The sequence below is a fragment of the Oncorhynchus tshawytscha genome, linkage group LG04 (genome assembly GCF_018296145.1).
Source record: "Oncorhynchus tshawytscha isolate Ot180627B linkage group LG04, Otsh_v2.0, whole genome shotgun sequence".
Classification (NCBI taxonomy): Eukaryota; Metazoa; Chordata; class Actinopteri; order Salmoniformes; family Salmonidae; genus Oncorhynchus; species Oncorhynchus tshawytscha.
In genome coordinates, this window is record NC_056432.1 from 50,447,169 (window position 1) to 50,472,204 (window position 25,036).

The window sequence follows — 25,036 nt, forward strand, 5'->3', positions numbered from 1 at the left end:
GCCCGAACAAGGAGAGGACCCGACCTCGGCGGAAGTCATGACATAATGTGTCAAATTCTGCTTGCAGAGTTAAACGTTCCTTATAAATATCCGGGGATGGTGAAACGGCATGAATGTCATCTAATTGGGCAATACAGCGTGTTAACATATATAGCCTATCCCTTTTCAGTTTGTTCTCATGTGCGGAGTAGGAAATAATTTCACCTCTGATATAAGCTTTTAAAGTTTCCTAGAGAGTAAACGCAGAGATGTTCGGGGTTCTATTTGTAATCATGAAAAAGTCGATTTGACTCAAAACAAAATTGACAAAGTGTTCATTGCTGAGCAGTTGAGTATTTAGCCGCCAAGGCGGTCGCAGATTGTCAACATTTTAAAAGGCTACTTTCATAGTAACAGGGGCGTGGTCAGATTCAACAATTGGATTATATGAACATGAAGATATGGAATGGAGGAGTTTGTCATCTACAAGGAAGTAGTCTATGCGCGTAAAAGTGTGATGAACTGATGAGAAAAAAAGAGTATGCTTTTCCAGCTGGATTAAACATTCTCCAAGGACCTGAAACTGCAAATTCAGACATAAAGGTTCGGACAACTCTAGCTGAGGTTGATAAAGTTTAGTGGAGGATTGATCCAAATGTGGGTCTAACCAACAGTTAAAGTCACAACCTAAGATCAACATATGGGAAGACATATCTAGCAGTGTAGAGAAAACCGATTTGAATCACAATTGTCCCAATTAAGAGCATAAATATTAACAAGAAGTGCCTTTGTATTGAGCAGCATACCACTGACAATTATGTATCTACCATGGGGATCTGCAATCACATTAGAACATGTAAAAGGTACCGATCTGTGAAGTTAAATAGCCACCCCTCTTGCTCCTTACTCTGAAATGAGGAATGGAACACCTGACCCACCAAACTGCACCTAAGTCTTGAGTGTTGTGATACCTTCAAATGAGTTTCTTGGAGAAAGATGATGTGAGCTTTCAATTGATGAAGGTGGTGTAGCACCTTACTATGTTTAACTGGGTTATGTATGCCCCTGCAGTTCCAAGTAAGAAAATTAAAGGCATTAGAGTCATGTCTTAAGAGAGAGGATGTGTATAGGGCAAGGTACAATGTAAACTGAAAATCTTACTTGAACCTAAAAGCGCAAATTTAAAAAACAAAGACAAAGCGACGAGGCACAAAATACATATAAAAACTATATACAAATAAAGAGGGAAAAACCACTTCCGTCACACCCTCCCTTGCCGAAGCATCTCCCCAACTGAGATGCAAGCAAAACCCTAAATACAAAAAAAGTTTAGAGCAAAGCATGATAACTCATGACCATATAATTAACTAGAGTAAGCCAAACATACATACAGTGCCTTGCGAAAGTATTCGGCCCCCTTGAACTTTGCGACCTTTTGCCACATTTCAGGCTTCAAACATAAAGATATAAAATTTTATTTTTTTGTGAAGAATCAACAACAAGTGGGACACAATCATGAAGTGGAACGACATTTATTGGATATTTCAAACTTTTTTAACAAATCAAAAACTGAAAAATTGGGCGTGCAAAATTATTCAGCCCCCTTAAGTTAATACTTTGTAGTGCCACCTTTTGCTGCGATTACAGCTGTAAGTCGCTTGGGGTATGTCTCTATCAGTTTTGCACATCGAGAGACTGACATTTTTTCCCATTCCTCCTTGCAAAACAGCTCGAGCTCAGTGAGGTTGGATGGAGAGCATTTGTGAACAGCAGTTTTCAGTTCTTTCCACATATTCTCGATTGGATTCAGGTCTGGTACTTTGACTTGGCCATTCTAACACCTGGATATGTTTATTTTTGAACCATTCCATTGTAGATTTTGCTTTATGTTTTGGATCATTGTCTTGTTGGAAGACAAATCTCCGTCCCAGTCTCAGGTCTTTTGCAGACTCCATCAGGTTTTCTTCCAGAATGGTCCTGTATTTGGCTCCATCCATCTTCCCATCAATTTTAACCATCTTCCCTGTCCCTGCTGAAGAAAAGCAGGCCCAAACCATGATGCTGCCACCACCATGTTGCTTTTACGCCAAACATAACGTTTTGCATTGTTGCCAAAAAGTTCCATTTTGGTTTCATCTGACCAGAGCACCTTCTTCCACATGTTTGGTGTGTCTCCCAGGTGGCTTGTGGCATACTTTAAACGACACTTTTTATGGATATCTTTAAGAAATGGCTTTCTTCTTGCCACTCTTCCATAAAGGCCAGATTTGTGCAATATACGACTGATTGTTGTCCTATGGACAGAGTCTCCCACCTCAGCTGTAGATCTCTGCAGTTCATCCAGAGTGATCATGGGCCTCTTGGCTGCATCTCTGATCAGTCTTCTCCTTGTATGAGCTGAAAGTTTAGAGGGACGGCCAGGTCTTGGTAGATTTGCAGTGGTCTGATACTCCTTCCATTTCAATATTATCGCTTGCACAGTGCTCCTTGGGATGTTTAAAGCCTGGGAAATCTTTTTGTATCCAAATCCGGCTTTAAACTTCTTCACAACAGTATCTCGGACCTGCCTGGTGTGTTCCTTGTTCTTCATGATGCTCTCTGCGCTTTTAACGGACCTCTGAGACTATCACAGTGCAGGTGCATTTATACGGAGACTTGATTACACACAGGTGGATTGTATTTATCATCATTAGTCATTTAGGTCAACATTGGATCATTCAGAGATCCTCACTGAACTTCTGGAGAGAGTTTGCTGCACTGAAAGTAAAGGGGCTGAATAATTTTGCACGCCCAATTTTTCAGTTTTTGATTTGTTAAAAAAGTTTGAAATATCCAATAAATGTCGTTCCACTTCACGATTGTGTCCCACTTGTTGTTGATTCTTCACAAAAAAATACAGTTTTATATCTTTATGTTTGAAGCCTAAAATGTGGCAAAAGGTCGCAAAGTTCAAGGGGGCCGAATAATTTCGCAAGGCACTGTAGATTGGTCCACAACAGAGTCTGAGGAAAACTAACCTCGGTTAAGAGAGGTTTAACAGCAATACAGATGGTAAAGCTACGACTAAACCATGAAAACAGCCCGATACTGGCATTAGCGGCGGCAACCTGGGTTAGATTTTTTTTTTCAAGAATGACATTCAAATTCAACAGCCACTTTCACGTTCTTGTTGATGAAATCTGCCGCTAAAGCCAGGTCCTCAAATCTGTGCGTAGAGCTGTCCGGTAAAGTCAGTCTCAGGACTGCAGGGTAGATGAGGCTGAACTTCACGCCCGGGCAGGCACATAGCTGGCGCTTCACAGCTCCAAAGCTAGCCCGCTTCCTAGCCATGGCTGTGGTGTAGTCCGCAAATATCGAGACCCTTATAGAGGAGAGGGGATGCTTCTCCCAATCTCCTCAGTATGTCATTGCGGACGTGAAAGAAATGCACCCTGATGACATATGATCGCGGGTGTTCTCCATCCCGGGGTCGGCTACGCAGAGTGCGGTTGGCCTGGTCTAGCAGTGGCTAGAGCAGCTCCTGAAGCAGCTGGGCCATGAACTCCGTAGGTCTTGGGCCCTCCACTCCCTCTGGTATTCCCAGTAGAGGAATGTTGTTCCTCCGCATTCTACTTTCCATATCTTCGCATCTATAGTCGAGGTATGCCACCTTCGTTATCGATGAGCCAACGTTAGCCTCTAGCTCGCTAATGCGAGTGCTGTGGTCTGCAGCACCTCATTCCAAATCCGATAAGGCCACTCCGTGTGCGTCGAGCTTATTCTGTATACTCTCGATAATTTTTTAAGCTCGTCTTTGACCATTGATATCTCTGACCTGAGATTGGTAGAGAGAGAGAGTCAATTTAGCTGAAAGGGTGTGGGTGCCTATCAGGGACTGTAGCATCTCCACAGTCAATGTTTCCATGGGGCCGGCATTAGCAGTGTCCGGTGGCGGGGGTGAATCAGGAGAGGGCGCGGGCTTCTGCGGCCTGCTCTTGCAGACTCCGTTTTTGGCCGGGTAGACGGCATTACAAACTTACATTTCTTAAACCTGATCTGATTGTTTATGGGTCTCTTCAGATGCCTGGCCAAACAGAAATATATACAATTTTGCAAGGTTCAATGTATGAATTTAGTCACTAACTCAGGAGCGATAGGGAAACGCGTTCCACATCCTTGGCCATTCCCAGTGGTGAAAATATTAAATCGTCTGTGTCTGTAGAAGAGTCACATTTTCGTTTGAAATAGGTTCCCCTGTCACTCTCCATCATGTTTGGGTGTTGCTTGTTTTCGTAATATTTGTTGATACATTTCTCCAGTCTTAAGATTTGTTTTGTGTTGTGATCCAGCTTGAAGATTATTACCCACCAGATTGTGTAGTGCTAATATTTAGTCTGACTTACCAATATTGAATATTACGTTTTTATCTTGCAGTATCTACATAGCTGTGTTCCGCCATCTGATTATTATTATTGCATTTATTTGCATATGGAAATGGTACTAGGTTTTAAATCAGCCTACAATCCTGGCTGTCCCGGCTAATGACCACTCTGCAGAGTTGCCTCCAGGAAAAAGTCACCTGCTTGTGGTGGACATAATCCATCTGCATTTAGTGAGAGAAAGAGAGAGAAAGAGATAGAGAGCACGGGGATTTTACATCTACATTTGTAGCATACTCTAATGAGAGAGGTGACAAATAGAGAGACAATAAACTATTATTTTTCACTGGATGAGGGGCAGGTCTGTGGTGGAATCGTTTATATTTCTTCAAAACAATCAAACTTTATAATTTAATTACTGCAGTAATGGAGTTGGTCGGTAATCACCCCTGAAGGTGATCACTGAGAACTCAACGAGCTGGTTTGAGCCACAGCATTTTATGGCAAAGTCCATCCTCCTTCAGTCTACATGACAACAACAGATGTATGGAATGGTTCACAAGGTTAAGATTTGTATGAAAGATACTTATATATTTCACAGCAGACAGTATCTCATTTTGTGGAGACCAGGGTCTGGCCCTGGAGTCATATTTCCCTGATACTGTATAAAACAGTTTAATAACCTCTTGAAGCTAGGGGGCAGTATTTTTATTTTTGGAAAAATAACATTCCCAAAGTAAACTGCCTATTTCTCAGGACCAGATGCTAGAATATGCATATAATTGACAGCTTGGGATAGAAAACACTCTAAAGTTTCCAAAACTGTAAACATATTGTCTGTGAGTATAACAGAACTGATATTGCAGGCAAAATCCTGAGAAAAATCCAATCAGGGAGTGACTCTTATTTTGAAACCCCTGTCTTTCTATGCATCCCTGTTGCCCATTGAAAGGGATATCAACCAGATTCCTTTTTCTGTGGCTTCCCTAAGGTGTCTACAGGCTTTAGACGTAGTTTCAGGCCTTTATTTTGAAGAATGAGCATAAACATCCACATTGCGTAAGTGGTCAGTTGTTGGCTCTCAGTGTGATTTCTGCGCTAAACAGATAGGTAGCCATTTTTCCTCCCGGTCCTAGTGAAAAGCCAACTGTCCACGTTGATATATTATCGAATAGATATTTGAAAAACACCTTGAGGATTGATTATAAAAAACGTTTGCCATGTTTCTGTCGATATTATGGATATAATGTGGAATTTTTGTCTGCGTTGGCTTGACCGCTATTTCCGGTCGATTCCTAGGCATAACGCATCAAACTAACGGAGGTATTTGGATATAAAAAATATCTTTATGGAACAAAAGGAACATTTGCTGTCTAACTGGGAGTCTCGTGAGCGCTAGGTGTACATAATGTTTTGTTGGTATATCGATAAATTTACACAAACGCTTGTATTGTTTTTGCTGTAAAGCATCATTTCATAATCTGAGACGACAGGGTGATTTACAAAAGGCTAAGCTGTGTTTCTTTATATTTCACTTGTGATTTCATGAATATGAATATTTTCTAGTAAGATTATTTGACTCCAAGAGGTTAACTCATGCTCTGGAATGTCGTATCAACCAAAGACATCGTAAATCTTCTAGAGGCCCATCCTCAGTAGAACACACACAGATGAGCGTTCTAACAACCCCTTATTCTGTTGCATAAAACAACCATTTGATGCAATAACAGCATTATGACATAATCTTGTAATTTCCACCATAGGTCGCAGGGGATACACAGTAGGGGTGCATCCCAAATGACAACCTATTCCCTATTTAGTCCACTAATTACCAACATACTGGGCTTGTAGGAGTCCTAAACATGAAGCAGTAATCAGCAGCATCGAGCTACTGCTGCAATACACAGGCACGCGAGCGTGCGCGCACACACACACACACACACACACTTGTTATGTCTGACTGAGGAAACTAAGAGGTTTTCACTGTGAATTACAGGTGAAAGAGTTCCTAAACCTAATTGTAATGTTCTACTGTTTGTAAATCTGGTCATTCTTACTCCTGGATTATGTCCATATCAAAGGCATATGAGAGCCAAAGTACTAGCTCAGATAGACAAGACATATTTGTTCAAGATCTTTTGAAAATGTATCATTTAGCTGACAGTTCACCGTCGAAATGGAATGGACTTCCAAGTCTTTACTACAAACCATTATTTGACCATGTCACCCTGGTGCTCTGTTTTAAAGGTGAAAACTGATGGACTGCTCCTTTAAGCCCAGAAGAGACTGGCTGTCAGGGAGCTCACAGCTTTAGTTAACAACCTCTTGGTGACTGAGAGGGAGACGTGGAGCTGAATGGCTCTGGATGTTTGGCTTGATAATGCTTAACTCCATTTGTGTCTCCAGTCAGCAGACAGAGCAGTAATCCAGCACAGAGCCCGGCTACAGATATCAATAGTGTGCGTTAGGAAGCTGTGGAGTGAGACTGTTTGTCATGCTTGAGGAGAGCTGCTCTACATTTCTACTCTCTGATTTCCCCTGGAGGGAGAGAAGGGTTCCGACATATACACACTCTTTCCTCTTGACTATTAGATTAGCTCAGTGTTATTCATCCTTATTGGATCAGTGTTCATGCCCAGACCAGAATAGCCTCACACTTTCCCTCTGTGTGTGTGTGTGTTTCAAGTTTTGTAAGTTGTATGTACGGGGTACACATGGTATACACCGTCCAACAAAATGCTTACTGTCAGGTTATTTCTCAACAATGCAACAACAATAAAAAATAATAAAAGTTAAGAATACAAACATAAAATGGGATGTGTCCATGTCTGTGAGGGTGTGTGTATGAGTGAGTGCATGTGTGTCAAGGTGCAGGAGAATCAGAGCAGGTGGTCAGTCCAGTTCAAGTGTGCAGCAGTCTGATGGCTTGTAGATAGAAACAGTCTCTGAGCCTGTTGGTATCAGACCTCATGCTCCGACACCACAACTGTAAAGGAGTGAACAGAGCAATTCCCATACTAGGCCATGATGCAGCCGGTCAGGACGCTCTTGATGGTGCTGTAGTAGTATTTGCAAAGGTCCCGGGGTGGCATGCCAAATTTCATCAGCCAACTTAGGAAGTAGAGATGTTATAGCACCCTCTTGACAAGAGTGGTGGTGTTGTTGGTCCATGTCAAGTACTCAGTGATTGTAACGGTTTTCTAGTGGTGATGAAGGAGAGTCGGACCAAACTGCAGCGTGTCGATTGCGATCCATGTTTAATACAACAAAGAAAACACGAACACTACACAAAACAATAAACGAAACCGAAACAGCCTATCTGGTGCAAACTAACAGAGAGTACACATAGGACACTAAGGACAATCACCCACGACAAACTCAAAGAATATGGCTGCCTAAATATGGTTCCCAATCAGAGACAACGATAAGCACCTGCCTCTGATTGAGAACCACTCCAGACAGCCATAGACCTTGCTAGACAACCCACTAAGCTACAATCCCAATACCACCACCAAAACCCCAAGACAAACACACCACAATTACAAAAACCCCATGCCACACCCTGGCCTGACCAAATACATAAAGATAAACACAAAATACTTTGACCAGGGCGTGACAGAACCCCCCTAAGGTGCGGACTCCCGAACGCACCTCAAAACAATAGGGAGGGTCCGGGTGGGCGTCTGTCCATGGTGGCGGCTCCGGCGCGGGACGTGGACCCCACTCCTTTAATGTCTTAGTCCCCTCTCCCTTCGTCCCTGGATAGTCCACCCTCGCCGCCGACCATGGCCTAGTAGTCCTCACCCAGAACCCCACTGGACTGAGGAGCAGATCGGGACTGAAGGACAGCTCGGGACCGAGGCAGCTCGGGACTGAGGGGAAGCTCGGGAGTGAGAGAAAGCTCAGGAGTGAGAGGAAGCTCAGGAGTGAGAGGAAGCTCAGGAGTGAGAGGAAGCTCAGGAGTGAGAGGAAGCTCAGGAGTGAGAGGAAGCTCAGGAGTGAGAGGAAGCTCAGGCAGGTAGATAGATCTACCAGCTCCTGGCTGGCTGGTGGTTTCAGCAGATCCTGGCTGACTGGCAGATCCTGGCTGACTGGCAGATCCTGGCTGACTGGCAGATCTGGAAGAGTCTGGTTGACTGGCAGATCTGGAAGAGTCTGGTTGACTGGCAGATCTGGAAGAGTCTGGTTGACTGGCAGATCTGGAAGAGTCTGGTTGACTGGCAGATCTGGAAGAGTCTGGTTGACTGGCAGATCTGGAAGAGTCTGGTTGACTGGCAGATCTGGAAGAGTCTGGCTGACTGGCAGATCTGGAAGAGTCTGGCTGACTGGCAGATCTGGCGGTGCTGGGCAGACTGGCGGCGCTGGGCAGACTGGCGGCGCTGGGCAGACTGGCGGCGCTGGGCAGACTGGCGATGCTGGGCAGACTGGCGGCGCTGGGCAGACTGGCGGTGCTGGGCAGACTGGCGGTGCTGGGCAGACTGACGACGCTGGGCAGACTGACGACGCTGGGCAGACTGGCGGTGCTGGGCAGACTGGCGGTGCTGGGCCGACTGGCGATGCTGGGCAGACTGGCGATGCTGGGCAGACTGACGGCGCTGGGCAGACTGGCGACGCTGGTCAGACTGGGGGCACTGGCGGCGCTGGGCAGACTGGCGGCACTAGCTGCTCCATATAGGCTGACAGCTCTGGCGGCTTCTTACAGACTGACCGCTCTGGCGGCTCCGTGCTGACTGGCAGCTCCTTGCAGACTGGCAGCTCCTTACAGACTGACAGCTCCGTGCAGACTGACAGCTCCGTGCAGACTGGCAGCTCCTTGCAGACTGGCAGCTCCATGCAGACTGGCAGCTCCATGCAGACTGGCTGCTCTATGCAGACTGACAGCTCTGGCTGCTTCATGCAGACTGACAGCTCTGGCTGCTCCATGTAGACTGGCTGCTTCATGCAGACTGGCAGCTCGGGCTGCTTCATGTAGACTGACAGCTCTGGCTGCTCCATGCGGACTGACAGCTCTGGCTGCTCCATGTAGACTGACTGCTTCATGCAGACTGGCAGCTCGGGCTGCTTCATGTAGACTGACAGCTCTGGCTGCTCCATGCAGACTGACAGCTCTGACTGCTCCATGCAGACTGACAGCTCTGGCTGCTTCATGCAGACTGGCAGCTCTGGCTGCTCCATGTAGACTGGCTGCTTCATGCAGACTGGCAGCTCGGGCTGCTTCATGTAGACTGACAGCTCTGGCTGCTCCATGCGGACTGACAGCTCTGGCTGCTCCATGCAGACTGACAGCTCTGGCTGCTCCATGCGGACTGACAGCTCTGGCTGCTCCATGTAGACTGGCTGCTTCATGCAGACTGGCAGCTCGGGCTGCTTCATGTAGACTGACAGCTCTGGCTGCTCCATGCAGACTGACAGCTCTGACTGCTCCATGCAGACTGACAGCTCTGGCTGCTTCATGCAGACTGGCAGCTCTGGCTGCGCTGAACAGGCGGGAGACTCCTGCAGCGCTGTGTTGGAGGAAGGCTCTGGCTGCGCTAAACAGGCGGGAGACTCCGGCAGCGCTGGAGATGAGGAAAGCTCTAACAGCGCTAGATAGGCGGGAGACTCCGGCAGCGCAGGAGAGGAGAAAGGCTCTGGCTGCGCTAAACAGGCGGGAGGCTCCGGCAGCGCTGTAGAGGAGGAAGGCTCTGGCTGCGCTGAACAGGCGGGAGGCTCCGGCAGCGCTGTAGAGGAGAAAGGCTCTGGCTGCGCTAAACAGGCGGGAGACTCCAGCAGCGCAGGAGAGGAGAAAAGCGCTGGCTGCGCTGAACAGGCGAGGCACACTGAAGGCCTGGTGCGTGGTGCTGGATCGAGGACACGCACAGGAAGCCTGGTGCGGGGAGCTGCTACCGGAGGGCTGGGGTGTGGAGGTGGTACTGGATAGACCGGACCGTGCAGGCGCACTGGAGCTCTTGAGCACCGAGCCTGCCCAACCTTACCTGGCTCGATGCCCACTCTAGCCCGGCCGATACGAGGAGCTGGAATATACCGAACCGGGCTGTGCACCCGCACTGGAGACACCGTGCGCTCCACAGCATAACACGGTGCCTGCCCGGTCTCTCCAGCCCCCGGTAAGCACAGGGAGTTTGCGCAGGTCTCCTACCTGGCATAGCCATACTCCCTGTGAGCCCCCCAATAAATTTTTGGGGCTGACTCTCGGGCTTCCATCCGCTCTGCCGTGCTAGCTCCTCATAATGCCGCCTCTCTGCTTTTGCTGCCTCCAGCTCGGCTTTGGGGCGACAATAATCTCCAGGCTCATTCCAGGGTCCTTTACCGTCCAATTCCTCCTCCCATGTCCATATCTCCAGGTGGTGCAACCTCTCCCACCGTAGCTGCTGCTGCTCCTGCTGCTGCTGCCTCTGTTGCCTCTTCTCCTGTTGCTCCTTTGGGTGGCTACACTCCCCTGGTTTAGCCCAGGGTCCTCTCCCGTCGAAGATCTCCTCCCATGACCAGAAATCCTTGTTGAGCATCTCCTTTTTCGGCTGCTCCTGCCTGTTGACACGCCGCTTGGTCCGTTGGTGGTGGGTGATTCTGTAACGGTTTTCTAGTGGTGATGAAGGAGAGTCGGACCAAACTGCAGCGTGTCGATTGCGATCCATGTTTAATACAACAAAGAAAACACGAACACTACACAAAACAATAAACGAAACCGAAACAGCCTATCTGGTGCAAACTAACAGAGAGTACCCATAGGACACTAAGGACAATCACCCACGACAAACTCAAAGAATATGGCTGCCTAAATATGGTTCCCAATCAGAGACAACGATAAGCACCTGCCTCTGATTGAGAACCACTCCAGACAGCCATAGACCTTGCTAGACAACCCACTAAGCTACAATCCCAATACCACCACCAAAACCCCAAGACAAACACACCACAATTACAAAAACCCCATGCCACACCCTGGCCTGACCAAATACATAAAGATAAACACAAAATACTTTGACCAGGGCGTGACAGTGATGTGGTTGGCGAGGAACTTAAAATGACTGACTCTCTCTACTGCAGTTCCAGTAATGTGGATCGGGCATGTTCCCTCCTCTGCAATATTATGTCAACAATCTACTCTGACATTGAGGGAGAAGTTGTTGTCCTGGCACCACAATTCCAGTTCACTTAACTCCTCCCTATAGACTGATACGTCGTTGCTGGTTATCAGGCCTACAACTGTGGCGTCATCAGCAAACTTGGTGATGGAGTTGGTGTTGTGCAAACCATGCAGTCGTGGGTGAACAGAAATTACAGCAGAGGGATGAGGACCCCCTAGGGGGCCCGTGTTACTGACAGTTGTGGCTCCTTTGCGTGATGTATTGTTGTCTCTACCTTCTTGATCTTTGTGCTGTTGTCTGTGCCCAATAATGTTTGTCCCATGTTTTGTGCTTCTACCATGTTGTGTTGATACCATGCTGTGTTGTCATGTGTTGCTGCCTTGCTATGTTGTTGCCTTAGGTGTCTCTTTATGTAGTGTTGTGTTGCCTCTCTCGTCATGATATGTGTTTAGTCCTAGATTTATATTTTATTATGAAGTTTTTTTTTTATATTCCAGCCCCCGGCCCCGCAGGAGGCCTTTTGCCCATTGGTAGGCCATCATTGTAAATAAGAATGGGAACAATAGTGTTCAATGCTGAACCGTTGTCAATGAACTTCATTCTCACATACAGTGCCTTCAGAAAGTATTCATACCCCTTGACTTATTCCACTGTGTTGTGTTACAGCTTGAATTCCAAATGTAAAGTTTCACCATCTACACATCACCAAGTGACCAAGTGAAAATATGTTTCTAGACAATTTAGCAAATGTATTGAAAATGAATACAGAAATATCTAATTTACATAAGTATTCACACCCCTTTGCTATGACACTCCAAATTGAGGTCAGGTGCATCCAATTTCCTTTGATATGAAACACTAAAGCATGCATGAGAGCACCAGCTGTTATGGACGACTGTGTGCAATACCTTTAAACAGACGGATTACCAGGATGTGTACTCATAGCATGCGCGGAACAACTGGCAAGTGTCTTCACTGACATTTTCAACCTCTCCCGACCGAGTCTGTAATACCTACAGACGACCATAGTCCCTGTGCCCAAGGAAGCGAAGGTAACCTGCCTAAATGACTACCGCCCCGTAGCACTCACATCGGTAGCCATGAAGTTCTTTGAAAGGCTGGTTATGGCTCACATCAACACCATCATCCCGGACACCCTGGACCCAATCCAGTTCGCATACCGCTCCAACAGATCCACAGATGACGCAATCTCAATCGCACTCCACACTTCCCTTTCCCACCTGGACAAAATGAACACCTATGGGAGAATGCTGTTCATAGACTACAGCTCAGTGTTCTACACCATAGTGCCCACAAAGCTCATCACTAAGCTAAGGACACTGGGACTAAACACCTCCCTCTGCAACTGGATCCTGGACTTCTGTCCAGAGCTGCTAGTCTCCCGCCTGTCCAGCGCTGCTAGAGTCTCCCGCCTGTCCAGCGCTGCTAGAGTCTCCCGCCTGTCCAGCGCTGCTAGACTCTCCCGCCTGTCCAGCGCTGCTAGAGTCTCCCGCCTGTCTGCAAGGAGCCGCCAGAGCCGCCAGTCTGCAAGGAGCCGCCAGAGCCGCCAGTCTGCAAGGAGCCGCCATTCAGCCAGGATCCGCCAGAGCCGCCATTCAGCCAGGATCCGCCAGAGCCGCCATTCAGCCAGGATCTGCCAGAGCCGTCAGTCAGCCAGGAGCCGCCACAGCCGTCAGTCAGCCAGAATCCGCAAAGGCGTCAAACGGCCTGAGCTACCCCTCGGTCCTGAGCTACCCCTCGGTCCTGAGCTACCCCTTAGTCCTGAGCTACCCCTCAGTCCTGAGCTACCTCAGTCCCGAGCTGCCCCTCAGTCCGGAGCTGCCCCTCTGTCCAGTGGGGCCATTTAGTAGGGTTGCCAATCCTAGGTCGGCGACGAGGGTCGGCGTTCCTAGGAAGAGACTAAAGCGGGCAAAGACTATGGTGGAGTGGGGTCCACGTCCCATGCCAGAGCCGTCACCATGGACAGACGCCCACCCAGACCCTCCCCTATGGATTTAGGTGTGCGGCCGGGAATCCGCACCTTTGGGGGGGTACTGTCACGCCCTGGCCTTAGTTATCTTTTGGACGTTTATGGGGCTGTTTCCTTTCTAGGTAGTTTGTATGTCTATGGTTGCCTAGATTGGTTCTCAATTAGAGGCAGCTGTCTATCATTGTCTCTGATTGGGAACCATATTTAGGCAGCCATATTCTGTGAGTACTTTGTGGGTGGTTGTTTCCTGTCTTTGTGTTCTCTGCACCAGATAGGACTGTTTCGGGTTTTGCCACGTTTGTTATTTTGTATTTGTGTCGTCTTTTATTAAACATGTTGAACACAAACTACGCTGCATTTTGGTCCTCCTCTCCTTCGACGGAAGAAAACCGTTACAATTATTCACATCATTCCAATTCAATCAAGTCACAATTATTTTCTGCTTTGGTATTGACATCAGTGACGACACTTTCCGAGTGATGAGAGACTCATGGGTAGGCCTACCAGCTGAAAATGAAAATGATTATGCAATTTGGACCAGAGAAATCCAATGTTTATATAAAATGTTTGCCTTATCCCCTACATTTTAAGTTTCTAAAAAGTATATTTAACAAAGGACAACATCACAAAATCCATTTGGCCTATGTCATTTCATTTAGTCTCATTACGATACTGAAAATGTTGAGTATTTCAAAAGAACAGAATACCATATTTTGAGTTGAATGTATTGGCTATTATACTAAATATCTATCCAAGGTACAACTTTAATGCAAGGGCATCTTTTAAAATGATTTTGATGCTCACCTCATGTCTTTATAATATAAATAAGGACCCTGTTTTGAAATCAGTATTTGTCCTTCTTTCCCATTTGCTCCCATTTTCAATTTTAAAAAATATGCATGAGAGATTCACAAGATAATAACATTGGAACATTGTATTGTTGTAAAATGCTTCCTTGCCCTGTCTGGAAACTCACATTCAAATAATGTTTACTTCTCATCGCTCTCATTGTTCCCATTTTCAATAAAAAAATATGCATGAGACATTCACAAGACTAACATTGGAACGTTGAAAAGTGCTGCCCAACCCTGACTGGCGAGGACACTCAGTTGAGCCATTGAATAAAATGAATTACAAGGAAATAAAGCTTATTTTCTTTTGAACATGTTCTATAGGCTTATTACATTTTTACTCTTTAGACTATCCTTTTTGTAACATTTGAGACATCAAAACATTCTAGAAATACTTTGTGTGCTATCACAACAGCTGTTCATGTCACGTTCTGACCTTTATTTCCTTTGTTTTGTATTTATTTAGTATGGTCAGGGCGTGAGTTGGGTGGGCAGTCTATGTTTGTTTTTCTATGTTTTGGGGCATTTCTATGTTTCGGCCTAGTATGGTTCTCAATCAGAGGCAGGTGTCATTAGTTGTCTCTGATTGAGAATCATACTTAGGTAGCCTGGGTTGCACTGTTTGTTTGTGGGTGATTGTCTATGTTGTAGCTTCACGGTTGTCATTTGTTTATTGTTTTGTATACAGTGTCAGTATTTTCTTTATTAAAGATTTACCATGGACACTTACCACGCTGCATTTTGGTCTGATCCTTCTCGCCTCTCCTCTTCAGATGAAGAGGAGGACGGCCGTGACAGAATCACCCACCACCAACGGACCAAGCGGCGTGGTAAACAGCAGCGACGACAGCAGCAGCAGCGGCAACAACAGCGGCCAGCATCACAGGACTCCTGGACATGGGAGGATGTATTGGACGGCAATGGTTGCTACACCTGGGAGGAGATCCTGGCGGGAAAGGATCACCTTCCATGGGAACAGGTGGAGGCAGCTAGGAGAACAGAGGCAGCCGGAGAGAGGAGCCGGCGATATGAGGAGGCAGCACGGCAGTGCGACAGGTACGAGAGGCAGCCCCAAAATTTTTTGGGGGGGGGGCAGACGAGGTGTGGTAGTGAGCCAGGTAGCAGACCTGAGCTCACTCCTCGTGCTTATTATAAGCAGCGCATTACTGGTCAGGCACCGTGTTATGCGGTTAAGCGCACGGTGTCGCCAGTGCGCGCCCATAGCCCGGTGCGCTATAGGGCAGCCCCGAAAGTGCCGTGAGAGTGTGGGCATCGAGCCAGGGCGTATGGTGCCTGCTCAGCGGGTCTGGTCGCCGGTACGCAGGTTGGGTCCAGGTTATCCTGCGCCGGCTCTGCGTGCTGTGTCTCCGGGGCGCTGGGAGGGTGCAGTGCGTCCTCTGCCTGCGCTCCGCTCGTGCCGGGCGAATGTGGGAGTGGAGCCTAAGGGAGAGGTGCGTGTAGTAAGCACTAGATCTCCCGTGCTTACCCACAGCCCCGTTCAACCTGTGCCTGCACTCTGGAGGGTCCGGGCTAGAGTAGTTGTCCAGCCTGGGGAAGTGGTGCCAAGGTTGCGCACCAGAGCTCCAGTGCTCCCCACAGCCCGGTCCTTCAGTTGCCTCCTTTTAACACCAAGCCTCCTGAAGGTCTCCCCAGCCTGGTGGTTCCTGTGGCAGCCCCACGCACCAGGCTGTCTCTCCGTCTCCTCCCTGCAGGTGGTCCTGTCTGTCCGGCGCTGCTGCCGGAGTCTCCCGCCTGTCCGGCGCTGCTGCCGGAGTCTCCCGCCTGTCCGGCGCTGCTGCCGGAGTCTCCCGCCTGTCCGGTGACGCTGCCGGAGCCTCCCGCCTGTCCGGAGCCTCCCGCCTGTCCGGCGCCGCTGCCGGAGCCTCCCGCCTGTCCGGCGCCGCTGCCGGAGCCTCCCGCCTGTCCGGAGCCTCCCGCCTGTCCGGCGCCGCTGCCGGAGCCTCCCGCCTGTCCGGCGCCGCTGCCGGAGCCTCCCGCCTGTCCGGCGACGCTGCCGGAGCCTCCCGCCTGTCCGGAGCCTCCCGCCTGTCCGGCGCCGCTGCCGGAGCCTCCCGCCTGTCCGGCGCCGCTGCTGGAGCCTCCCGCCTGTCCGGAGCCTCCCGCCTGTCCGGCGCCGCTGCCAGAGCCTCCCGCCTGTCCGGCGCCGCTGCCGGAGCCTCCCGCCTGTCCGGAGCCTCCCGCCTGTCCGGCGCCGCTGCCGGAGCCTCCCGCCTGTCCGGCGCCGCTGCCGGAGCCTCCCGCCTGTCCGGAGCCTCCCGCCTGTCCGGCGCTGCTGCCGGAGCCTCCCGCCTGTCCGGAGCCTCCCGCCTGTCCGGCGCTGCTGCCGGAGTCTCCCGCCTGTCCGGCGCCGCTGCCGGAGTCTGAGGCGCCAGAGCCCGTCAGCCCAGAGGCGCCAGAGCCCCTCTGTCCAGAGGTTCTGCCCCTCTGTCCAGAGCTTCTGCCCCTCTGTCCAGAGCTTCTGCCCCTCTGTCCAGAGCTTCTGCCCCTCTGTCCAGAGCTTCTGCCCCTCTGTCCAGAGCTTCTGCCCCTCTGTCCAGTGGGGTCATTGAGAGGGGTGGCCATGGTGAGAAAGCCACGGAGGCGGACAATAAGGCGGACTAAGACAATGGTGAAGTGGGGTCCGCGTCCTGCGCCAGAGCCGCCACCGCGGACAGACGCCCACCCAGACCCTCCCCTATAGGTCAAGGTTTTGCAGCCGGAGTCCGCACCTTTGGGGGGGGGTACTGTCACGTTCTGACCTTTATTTCCTTTGTTTTGTATTTATTTAGTATGGTCAGGGCGTGAGTTGGGTGGGCAGTCTGTTTGTTTTTCTATGTTTTGGGGCATTTCTATGTTTCGGCCTAGTATGGTTCTCAATCAGAGGCAGGTGTCATTAGTTGTCTCTGATTGAGAATCATACTTAGGTAGCCTGGGTTGCACTGTTTGTTTGTGGGTGATTGTCTATGTTGTAGCTTCACGGTTGTCATTTGTTTATTGTTTTGTATACAGTGTCAGTATTTTCTTTATTAAAGATTTACCATGGACACTTACCACGCCGCATTTTGGTCTGATCCTTCTCGCCTCTCCTCTTCAGATGAAGAGGAGGACGGCCGTGACAGTTCACTTTACTGACTTATTTTCTGAATCAGCTGATGATAGTCAAAACAGGGTTCAAATTCAATGTCAATTTTGTATTTTATTATGTATCTAGGCCAAATGAATTACCTCTGAAACTATCCTCTTTGAAATGCCGGATCTGAATAAATGGGTTGAATGGGTTGCTTTGATAGTCCATCAATCGAATTACAAGTCGTTCATACGCTAGTAATCCTAATATTCGGATTAAAAATATCTACTACCCTCAACATTCATTATTCTCAGAGGTGTAGAGCAAGCAATGGAAGCTGAATGTACCTTCTCTGTACATGGAAAAAAATATCCTTGCGCATGAAGACTACACATACAGACAGGAACTACAAACCGTAAAATAAGTCCTTCCTGAAGTGCACCGAATATGATTGCCGCTTTTGATTGCCGAGGTTACATAACACCGTCAGTGAGGGTTATCTGGAGAAAACAACCATAACCCGGACAATGCTCCGATTCGGATCCGAACGCTGAAGAATGGCCAGAAGAAGCCTGCAGACCCAGGAAGAAACTGACCAAGTTGTGGACCATGGTACACATGGCTTGCCTGCATGTAATTGGGGAGGCATGTATGAATATGAAGAAGTTGATGCAGAGGCACCAACAAAAGAACAAAGCGGCACCCCCTTGTACCTAAATCCCTCTCTGAACTCATCATACCTGACAGCTATAAGGGCTACGAAGAAGAGATGTTCCTCCAGCATGACAGTGGACCCAGGCCAGACAAAGTTCTCGTCACCCTGGTTCAGAAGTACACCACAACTGAACGGCTGGAGTCTTACCTGCAGAGCGTTGCCTACACCTTCAAGTTGCAGTTATGAACACTCCAAAATCCATCTGAGAAAAATGAGCACGTAGCTTACTTGGCCTCTTCTGTGACACTTATCTATTTCAACCCTTTCAATGACTCCAAAATCCGTATCCGTGTCATTTTTGGCCTTTTTAAAAAAAATGCTAAGGTTTTATAGTGAATGGTTGGTGTTAATTAATGGTGTAAACATGTTTATTTGATATTAATGTTTTAGGCCTACTTATTTTTGCTCCATATTTTCTTGTATTTTGCTAAGCTTTTTTGTTAAAAAATACATGTTTTACAGTGGTTGGTGTTAATGGATGGTGTAAAACTAGATAAAACGAGAAAAATATAGGCTGTTTTCAGCCTTCATCCCTGATGAACAAATTTAAAATCGGCCTAGGCTACACAATTCTGACCATATGAACAACATTTATTTTAGGCCATAACTGAATATACAATATTCTGCCCATATGATCAAATGTTTATAACATATTTATATCTAAACATGATTTAATGAAACTCCGTAAACATACACATTTAATAACAAACTTAAGAAGACAATAACACAACAGTTAACATACACAACATTGTTTCACATTATTTAATAACAGTCTCAAACACAATCACACAATAGGCTACAGCTGGCTTCGCAGCTTCTCCAGCGCTTCACGGCTTCCCTGGGAAACTCAATGTATTGTAGCCTCATGCAGACAAAAGAGTAGCAGAGATTGTTCTGCTGCAGTGTTTCACAGTAAAATATTGTGGGTGTGGTTCGAGGGGTATGAATACTTTCAGAAGGCAATGTAGATGTTCCTTGTCTCCGTGAATAGCGATGGAAATGGCATGTTCTGTGGATCTGTTGGATCGGTAGGCAAATTGGAGTGGGTCGAGTGTGCCTGGCATGCTGGCCTTGATGTGGGCCAAATCAACAGTGGAATGCTTACTTACGGGTAGGCTTTGGCGGTCTACCATATATACTGTTTACCAGGGTATTTGGAAATAGTCAGGGGATGGTTTTTCAATACCCTCAACAGTGTCAAAACATGAAAGGATTAATATGTAGGCTATGTGCTCTGTTTTTAATTTATGTAGTTCTGTCGAGCTGTTCTTGTCTATTAATGTTCTGTATTATGTCATGTTTCATGTTAGCTGCTGAGTAGCTGCCGCTTTCGCAACAGCTAATGGCGATCCTTATAAAATACCAAATACCAAAATATTTCTTTTAAGTTTTTTAAAGAAATGTGAATATGTATTTGTGGCAATGTTTTAACTAAATACCTGCAGTCAACTTGAGCATCATTTCACCTGTCCATAATTGTTCCTTATGAAGCGTACTGGTAGTCCCGAGTCACGTGGTGTTTGTTTACAAGCACACAATGACGAGAGACTAGAGCCTTGTGAGTCACTCACTGTTGTGCAGCAAGGTGATCTAGTTACAGGGATGAGGTGTTGATGTTGGTGTGCTGTGCCTTTTTTTTCTACACATAGTGTTGTGTGTAGTTTCATCTGTCCACAGAATATTTTGCCAATAGCACTGTGGAAAATCCAGGTGCACTTTTACAAACTTCAGACGTGCAGCAATGTTTTTTTTGGACAGCAGTGGCTTCTTCCGTGGTGTCCTCCCATGACACCATTCTTGTTTCGTGTTTTACGTATCGTAGAATCGTCAACAGAGATCTGAGCATGTTCCAGAGATTTCTGTAGGTCTTTAGCTGACAATATAGGATTCTTAACCTCACTGAGCATTCTGCGCTGTGCTCTTGCAGTCATCTTTGCAGGACGACCACTCCTAGGGACAGTAGCAGTATGCTAAACTTGATCCATTTATAGACAATTTGTCTTACCTTGGACTGATGAACATCAAGGCTTTTAGAGATACTTTTGTAACCCTTTCCAGCTTTATGCAAGTCAACCATTCTTAATTGCTTGTTACTTTTATCTCTTATTCTTATCAATATATTTTTTTAAACTGCATTGTTGTTTAGGGGCTCGTAAGTAAGCATTTCACTGTAAGGTCAACACCTGTTGTATTCGGCGCATGTGAGAGGCTCATGTGACTAATAGGATTTGATTTGATCAAGCGTCACAAATAGAAACAAGTTCTATTTTAGCGCCTGGCTATGCAGACACTTGTTGACACGTGCGAGCAGTGTGGATGCAATGATTGAATAAAAGGTATGTGTACATTTATTTTGCAATGCTCACGAACGCGACACGAGCGGTGTGGTCAGCATGTAAACTGCTTGGAGTAAACCTGGATTGTAAACTGTCATGGTCAAAGCATGTTGATACAACAGTAGTTAAGATCGGGAGAAGTCTGTCTATAATAAAGCACGGCTCTTCCTTTTTAACTGGTGACTGGTGCTTACTGTTTGAGTTTTTGCTATTAAGCAGGAATCAGGACGATAGACTTATGGTTAGATATGCCAAAGGGAGAGGGCCTTTTATACGTTTCTGCTTACGAAGTGAAGGTGATCTAGAGTTTTGTTGCCTCTAGTTGCACAGGTGACATGCTGGTAAAAATTTGTTTCAAACGGATTTCAGTTTTCCTGCATAAAATTCACTTGCTACAAGAAATCCTGCCTCTGAATTTGCATTTTCTTGTTTGCTTATGGCCCTGTACAGCTCGTTGAGTGTGGTCTTAGTGCCAGAATTGGTTTGTGGTGGTAAGTAGACAGCTACGAAAAATATGGTAAATAGTATGGGTGCAGCTTATCAAGAGGTATTCTATGGTGAGCAAGATCTTGAGACTTCCTTAATATTAGAGATTGCGCCTCAACTGTTAACAAAGAGACACACCCCTCCCCATCTCACCTTACCCGAGACTAACGTCTGATCTTGACTATGCATAGAAAAATTTGCCAGTTGTATGTCCTTGCCCTCGTCCAGCCACGCCTGCCTCATCTGTCCAGCGCCTCACTATTCTCTGTGTTGGTGGTACAGGACGGCAGACAGTGTTCAGGGTCAGGCAGAGTTGTTAGGTAGGCGGGCTCAGGTTCAGGACAGGCAAGGGTCAAAACCAGGAGGGTGAGGAAAAAGAGATATTGGGAAAAGCAGGAGCTGAGACACAAAAATACTGGTTGACTTGACAAACAAGATGAACTGGCAACAGAGAACACCGGTATAAATACACAGGGGGAAATGGGTGACACCTGGAGGAGGGTGGAGACAATCACAAAGACAGGTGAAACAGATCAGGGGGTGACACTTCTTAATGCATTTGAGCCAATCAGTTGTGTTGTGACAAGGTGGTGGTATACAGAAGATTGCTCTATTTGGTAAAAGACCAAGTCCATATTATGACAAGAACAGCTCAAATAAGCAAAGAGAAACGACAGTCCATCATTACTTTAAGACATGAAGGTCAGTCAATACGAAACATTTCAAGAAATGTACGTTTCTTCAAGTCCAGTCAAATAAACCATCAAGTGCTATGATGAAACTGGCAATCATGAGGACCGCCACAGGAAAGGAAGTCCCAGAGTTACCTCTGCTGCAAAATATATGTTCATTAGAGTTAACTGCAACTCAGATTGCAGCCCAAATAAATGCTTAACAGAGTTAAAGTAACAGAGACATCTCAACATCAACTGTTCAGAAGAGACTGCGTGAATCAGGCCTTCATGGTCGAATTGCTGCAAAGAAACCACTACTAAAGAGCACCAATAATAAGAAGAGACTTGCTTGTGCCAAGAAACACTCGCAATAGACGAGCAATAGACAGTGGAAATCTGTCCTTTGGTCTGATGAGTCCTAATTTGAGATTTTTGGTTCTAACCTCTGTTTTTGTGAGACATAGAGTTAGTTAACAGATGATCTCCGCATGTGTGGTTCTCACCGTGAAGCTTGGAGGAGGAGGTGTGATGGTGTGGGGATGCTTTCCTGGTGACACTGTCTGTGATTTATTTAGAATTCAAGGCACACTTAAACAGCATGGCTACCACAACATTCTGCAGCGATACGCCATCCCTTCTGGTTTGAGCTTAGTGGGACTATCATTTGTTTTTCAACAGGCCAATGACCCAACATACCTCCAGGCTGTGTAAGGGCTATTTTACCAAGAAGGATTTTTATTTTGTGCTGTTGATGACATTAAATGGATGACACACACACTTTATGGCAATCTTGTAGCATGTCATATCTTGCAAGTGCAGTCTATTTTCTTATGTCTTCAATATAATTTCCCGGAGTACGAACGCATGCATATATGCTACTCACGCACGCACACACGCACACACACACACACACACACACACACACACACACACACACACACACACACACACACACACACACACACACACACACACACACACACACACACACACACACACACACACACACACACACACACACAGATGATTGGTATGTCCCATCGTGCACCAATGATGCTGGTGCTATGGTGCTGGGGAAGCCAGCCTGTAGTGGTCCCGTATTTTAAAAATGTAATGTTAGGTAGTTCCTCACCCTGGCCCATCGTCTTACTCTATAGATGTTACGAGGTAGTAAAAGAGGCGTAAACCATTCTCACCACTGAGTGTGTTGTTGACAAAACAGAGGAGAGACACAGAGGCCCGGCTGGCTTAGCTATCCTTGCTAGCCTGGAGCCTCAAGAAACATTTAACACTGCAGGAGCTGTGATTATGTTGCTTTTCCGGGACAATGTCGACCCCCCGGATTTTCAATGTAGCGTGTGTGAGTGTGTGAGTGAGAGAGAGATTTCAGAATCTGACTGTCTCTCTGTTGATTGTTTGTTGTTGGCAGGATTTATGAGCGAGTGATAGACCCACCTCAGATGGATCTGACCCTGGGCAGTGGAGTGTGGCTGGGTCAGCATAGCCACAAGCACGGCCTCTTCAAGGTAAAACAAACATACTTTCACCACTATATACACGATCACTGTAACCATCTAACCTCAACCATGCATGGCTTCTCAAAGGTAACAGTCTTGACTATCTTGTCATTCTATGGACGGCAGTACCATGCTTTCTCTCCGAAAAAACGATTTTTCTGAATTAAGAATAAGTAGCGCATTTACATTTAGCATTTTAGAATCTGAGAGTAAAAAGAGCCGAATATATTGATAGAAATCACTTTGTCTGTGAGAGATTTTCATGGTTATTAAAACTTCACGTCAGGGTAAGCCTACACGAAACATAGCCCTTATTTTAAGTGTTTCTAAAATCCCATATGGGGAAAAAAATGTATGGTGGAAAAATGATTGGAACCATTTCCCTCTTTGACCGCTAGGTTTTATGGGTATTATAATACCTCAACTGTGGGGCTCTATTTATCACCATCAATAACAACACTATGCTATGGTAATACTCTATATAATGCAACGTCAACATAGCCTTATTATTGAGAGAGGGGTAGGGAGAAAGAGGAAAGGGGTGTGGTGACAGAGAGAGAAAAATAGGTAGGGGTAGAGAGGTGGAGAGAGATCAACTGACCAATATTCCGCCATCTTACACACGCCCGCCGAGCAGTCGATGGCCTCATTTTCTATTTTTATTTCATCTCATGTATCGATTAACAATACAGCGTAGAGACTGAATAGATCCCATGCCTCCCAGGCCACCCACAGTCTCTCAGTGCCTGCGTCCATTTTGGACACAGCCAGTGTCATCTTCTATTCTCCACAGCATCTGTAGTACCCAATTCCTTGTAGTATGCTCTCTCTACCCATATGATGATTACTGGGCCCAATCAAAGCATAAAGAAGCCCCCTTCTCTTTCTCTGAGGATGAAAAACTCAGTATTTAAAGAATTCTCTCTCGCAGTCTGCCTGAAACCGAGTTTGAAGCAGTGGCTGTCTAGCTCCAGTCTAAGGTGCAGCAGCGTTTAAGTTTAAGAGTTGATAGGAAAAAAGAGCAGAGACAGATGGCCTAGAAACCTAGAAACGTTCAAGGTTTGACTGTGGATGAGCGAGGAGCGGATTTGTTTTGCTGTGTTCAGAGATTGATTTGGTGCAGGAAATGTGCTAGAAATTCATACCTATATATTTATTACAACCACTTATTCACAGCTCATGCTATAGCTTTTTTTTGAAAGCATTAAGTTCATATTATGCATTCGTAGTCCATTACACACAGCTGTTTCTAAAATGAAATAAGTTGGCTTTACATTAAAAAAGTAAATAACAGGCCTCCCGAGTGGAACAGCGGTCTAAGGCACTGCATCGCAGTGCAAGCTGCGTTACTACAGATGCTGGTTCGATACCTGACTGTGATGCAGCCGGCCGCGACCAGGAGACCCATGAGGTGACGCACAATTGGCCCAGCGTTGTCCAGTTTAGGGGAGGGTTTGGCCTGGACGGGATGTCCTTGTCCCATCGCGCTGTAGCGACCGACTCCCGTGGTGGGCTGGGTTGTATGCATGCTGACACGGTTGCTAGGTGTACAGTGTTTCCTCCCACAAATTGGTGCTGCTGGTTTCCGGGTTAAGTGTGCATTGTGTCATGAAGCAGTGCAGCTTGGCGGGGTTGTGTTTCAGAGGACGCATGGCTCTCGACCTTCACCTCTCCCGAGTCCGTACGGGAGTTACAGCGACGGGACAAGACTTTAACTACCAATTGGATATGGCGAAAAGGGGGTAAAAAAAAGTACGAACAACGATGTCTATATTTTGTACAGTGTACAAAATATATTTAGGTTAGGACACTTGTCATCATTTACAGTGTAGAGAGTGTTACAATAATGTTCCCTTGGAGTAACATGCAGTAGTTCTCTATAAGATAAGCTACTGTATCTAAACCATGGCCATAGGGCAGTTCGGGCAAATGCCAGATGGGTTGATCTTTAGCCCATTGGGACTGTCTAAATTGT

The 25,036-nt window shown here is 46.9% G+C and overlaps 1 protein-coding gene across 1 annotated transcript in view; it reads left to right on the plus strand.

The window, feature by feature from the left end:
* LOC112248956 (protein kinase C-binding protein NELL1) overlaps positions 1–25,036 on the plus strand; it is a 412,284-nt gene that overhangs the window by 101,283 nt on the left and 285,965 nt on the right. The window contains exon 5 of the mRNA XM_024418430.2: positions 22,974–23,070. Coding sequence (XP_024274198.1) covers positions 22,974–23,070 — 97 coding nt within the window. The remainder of the gene's footprint in view (positions 1–22,973; positions 23,071–25,036) is intronic.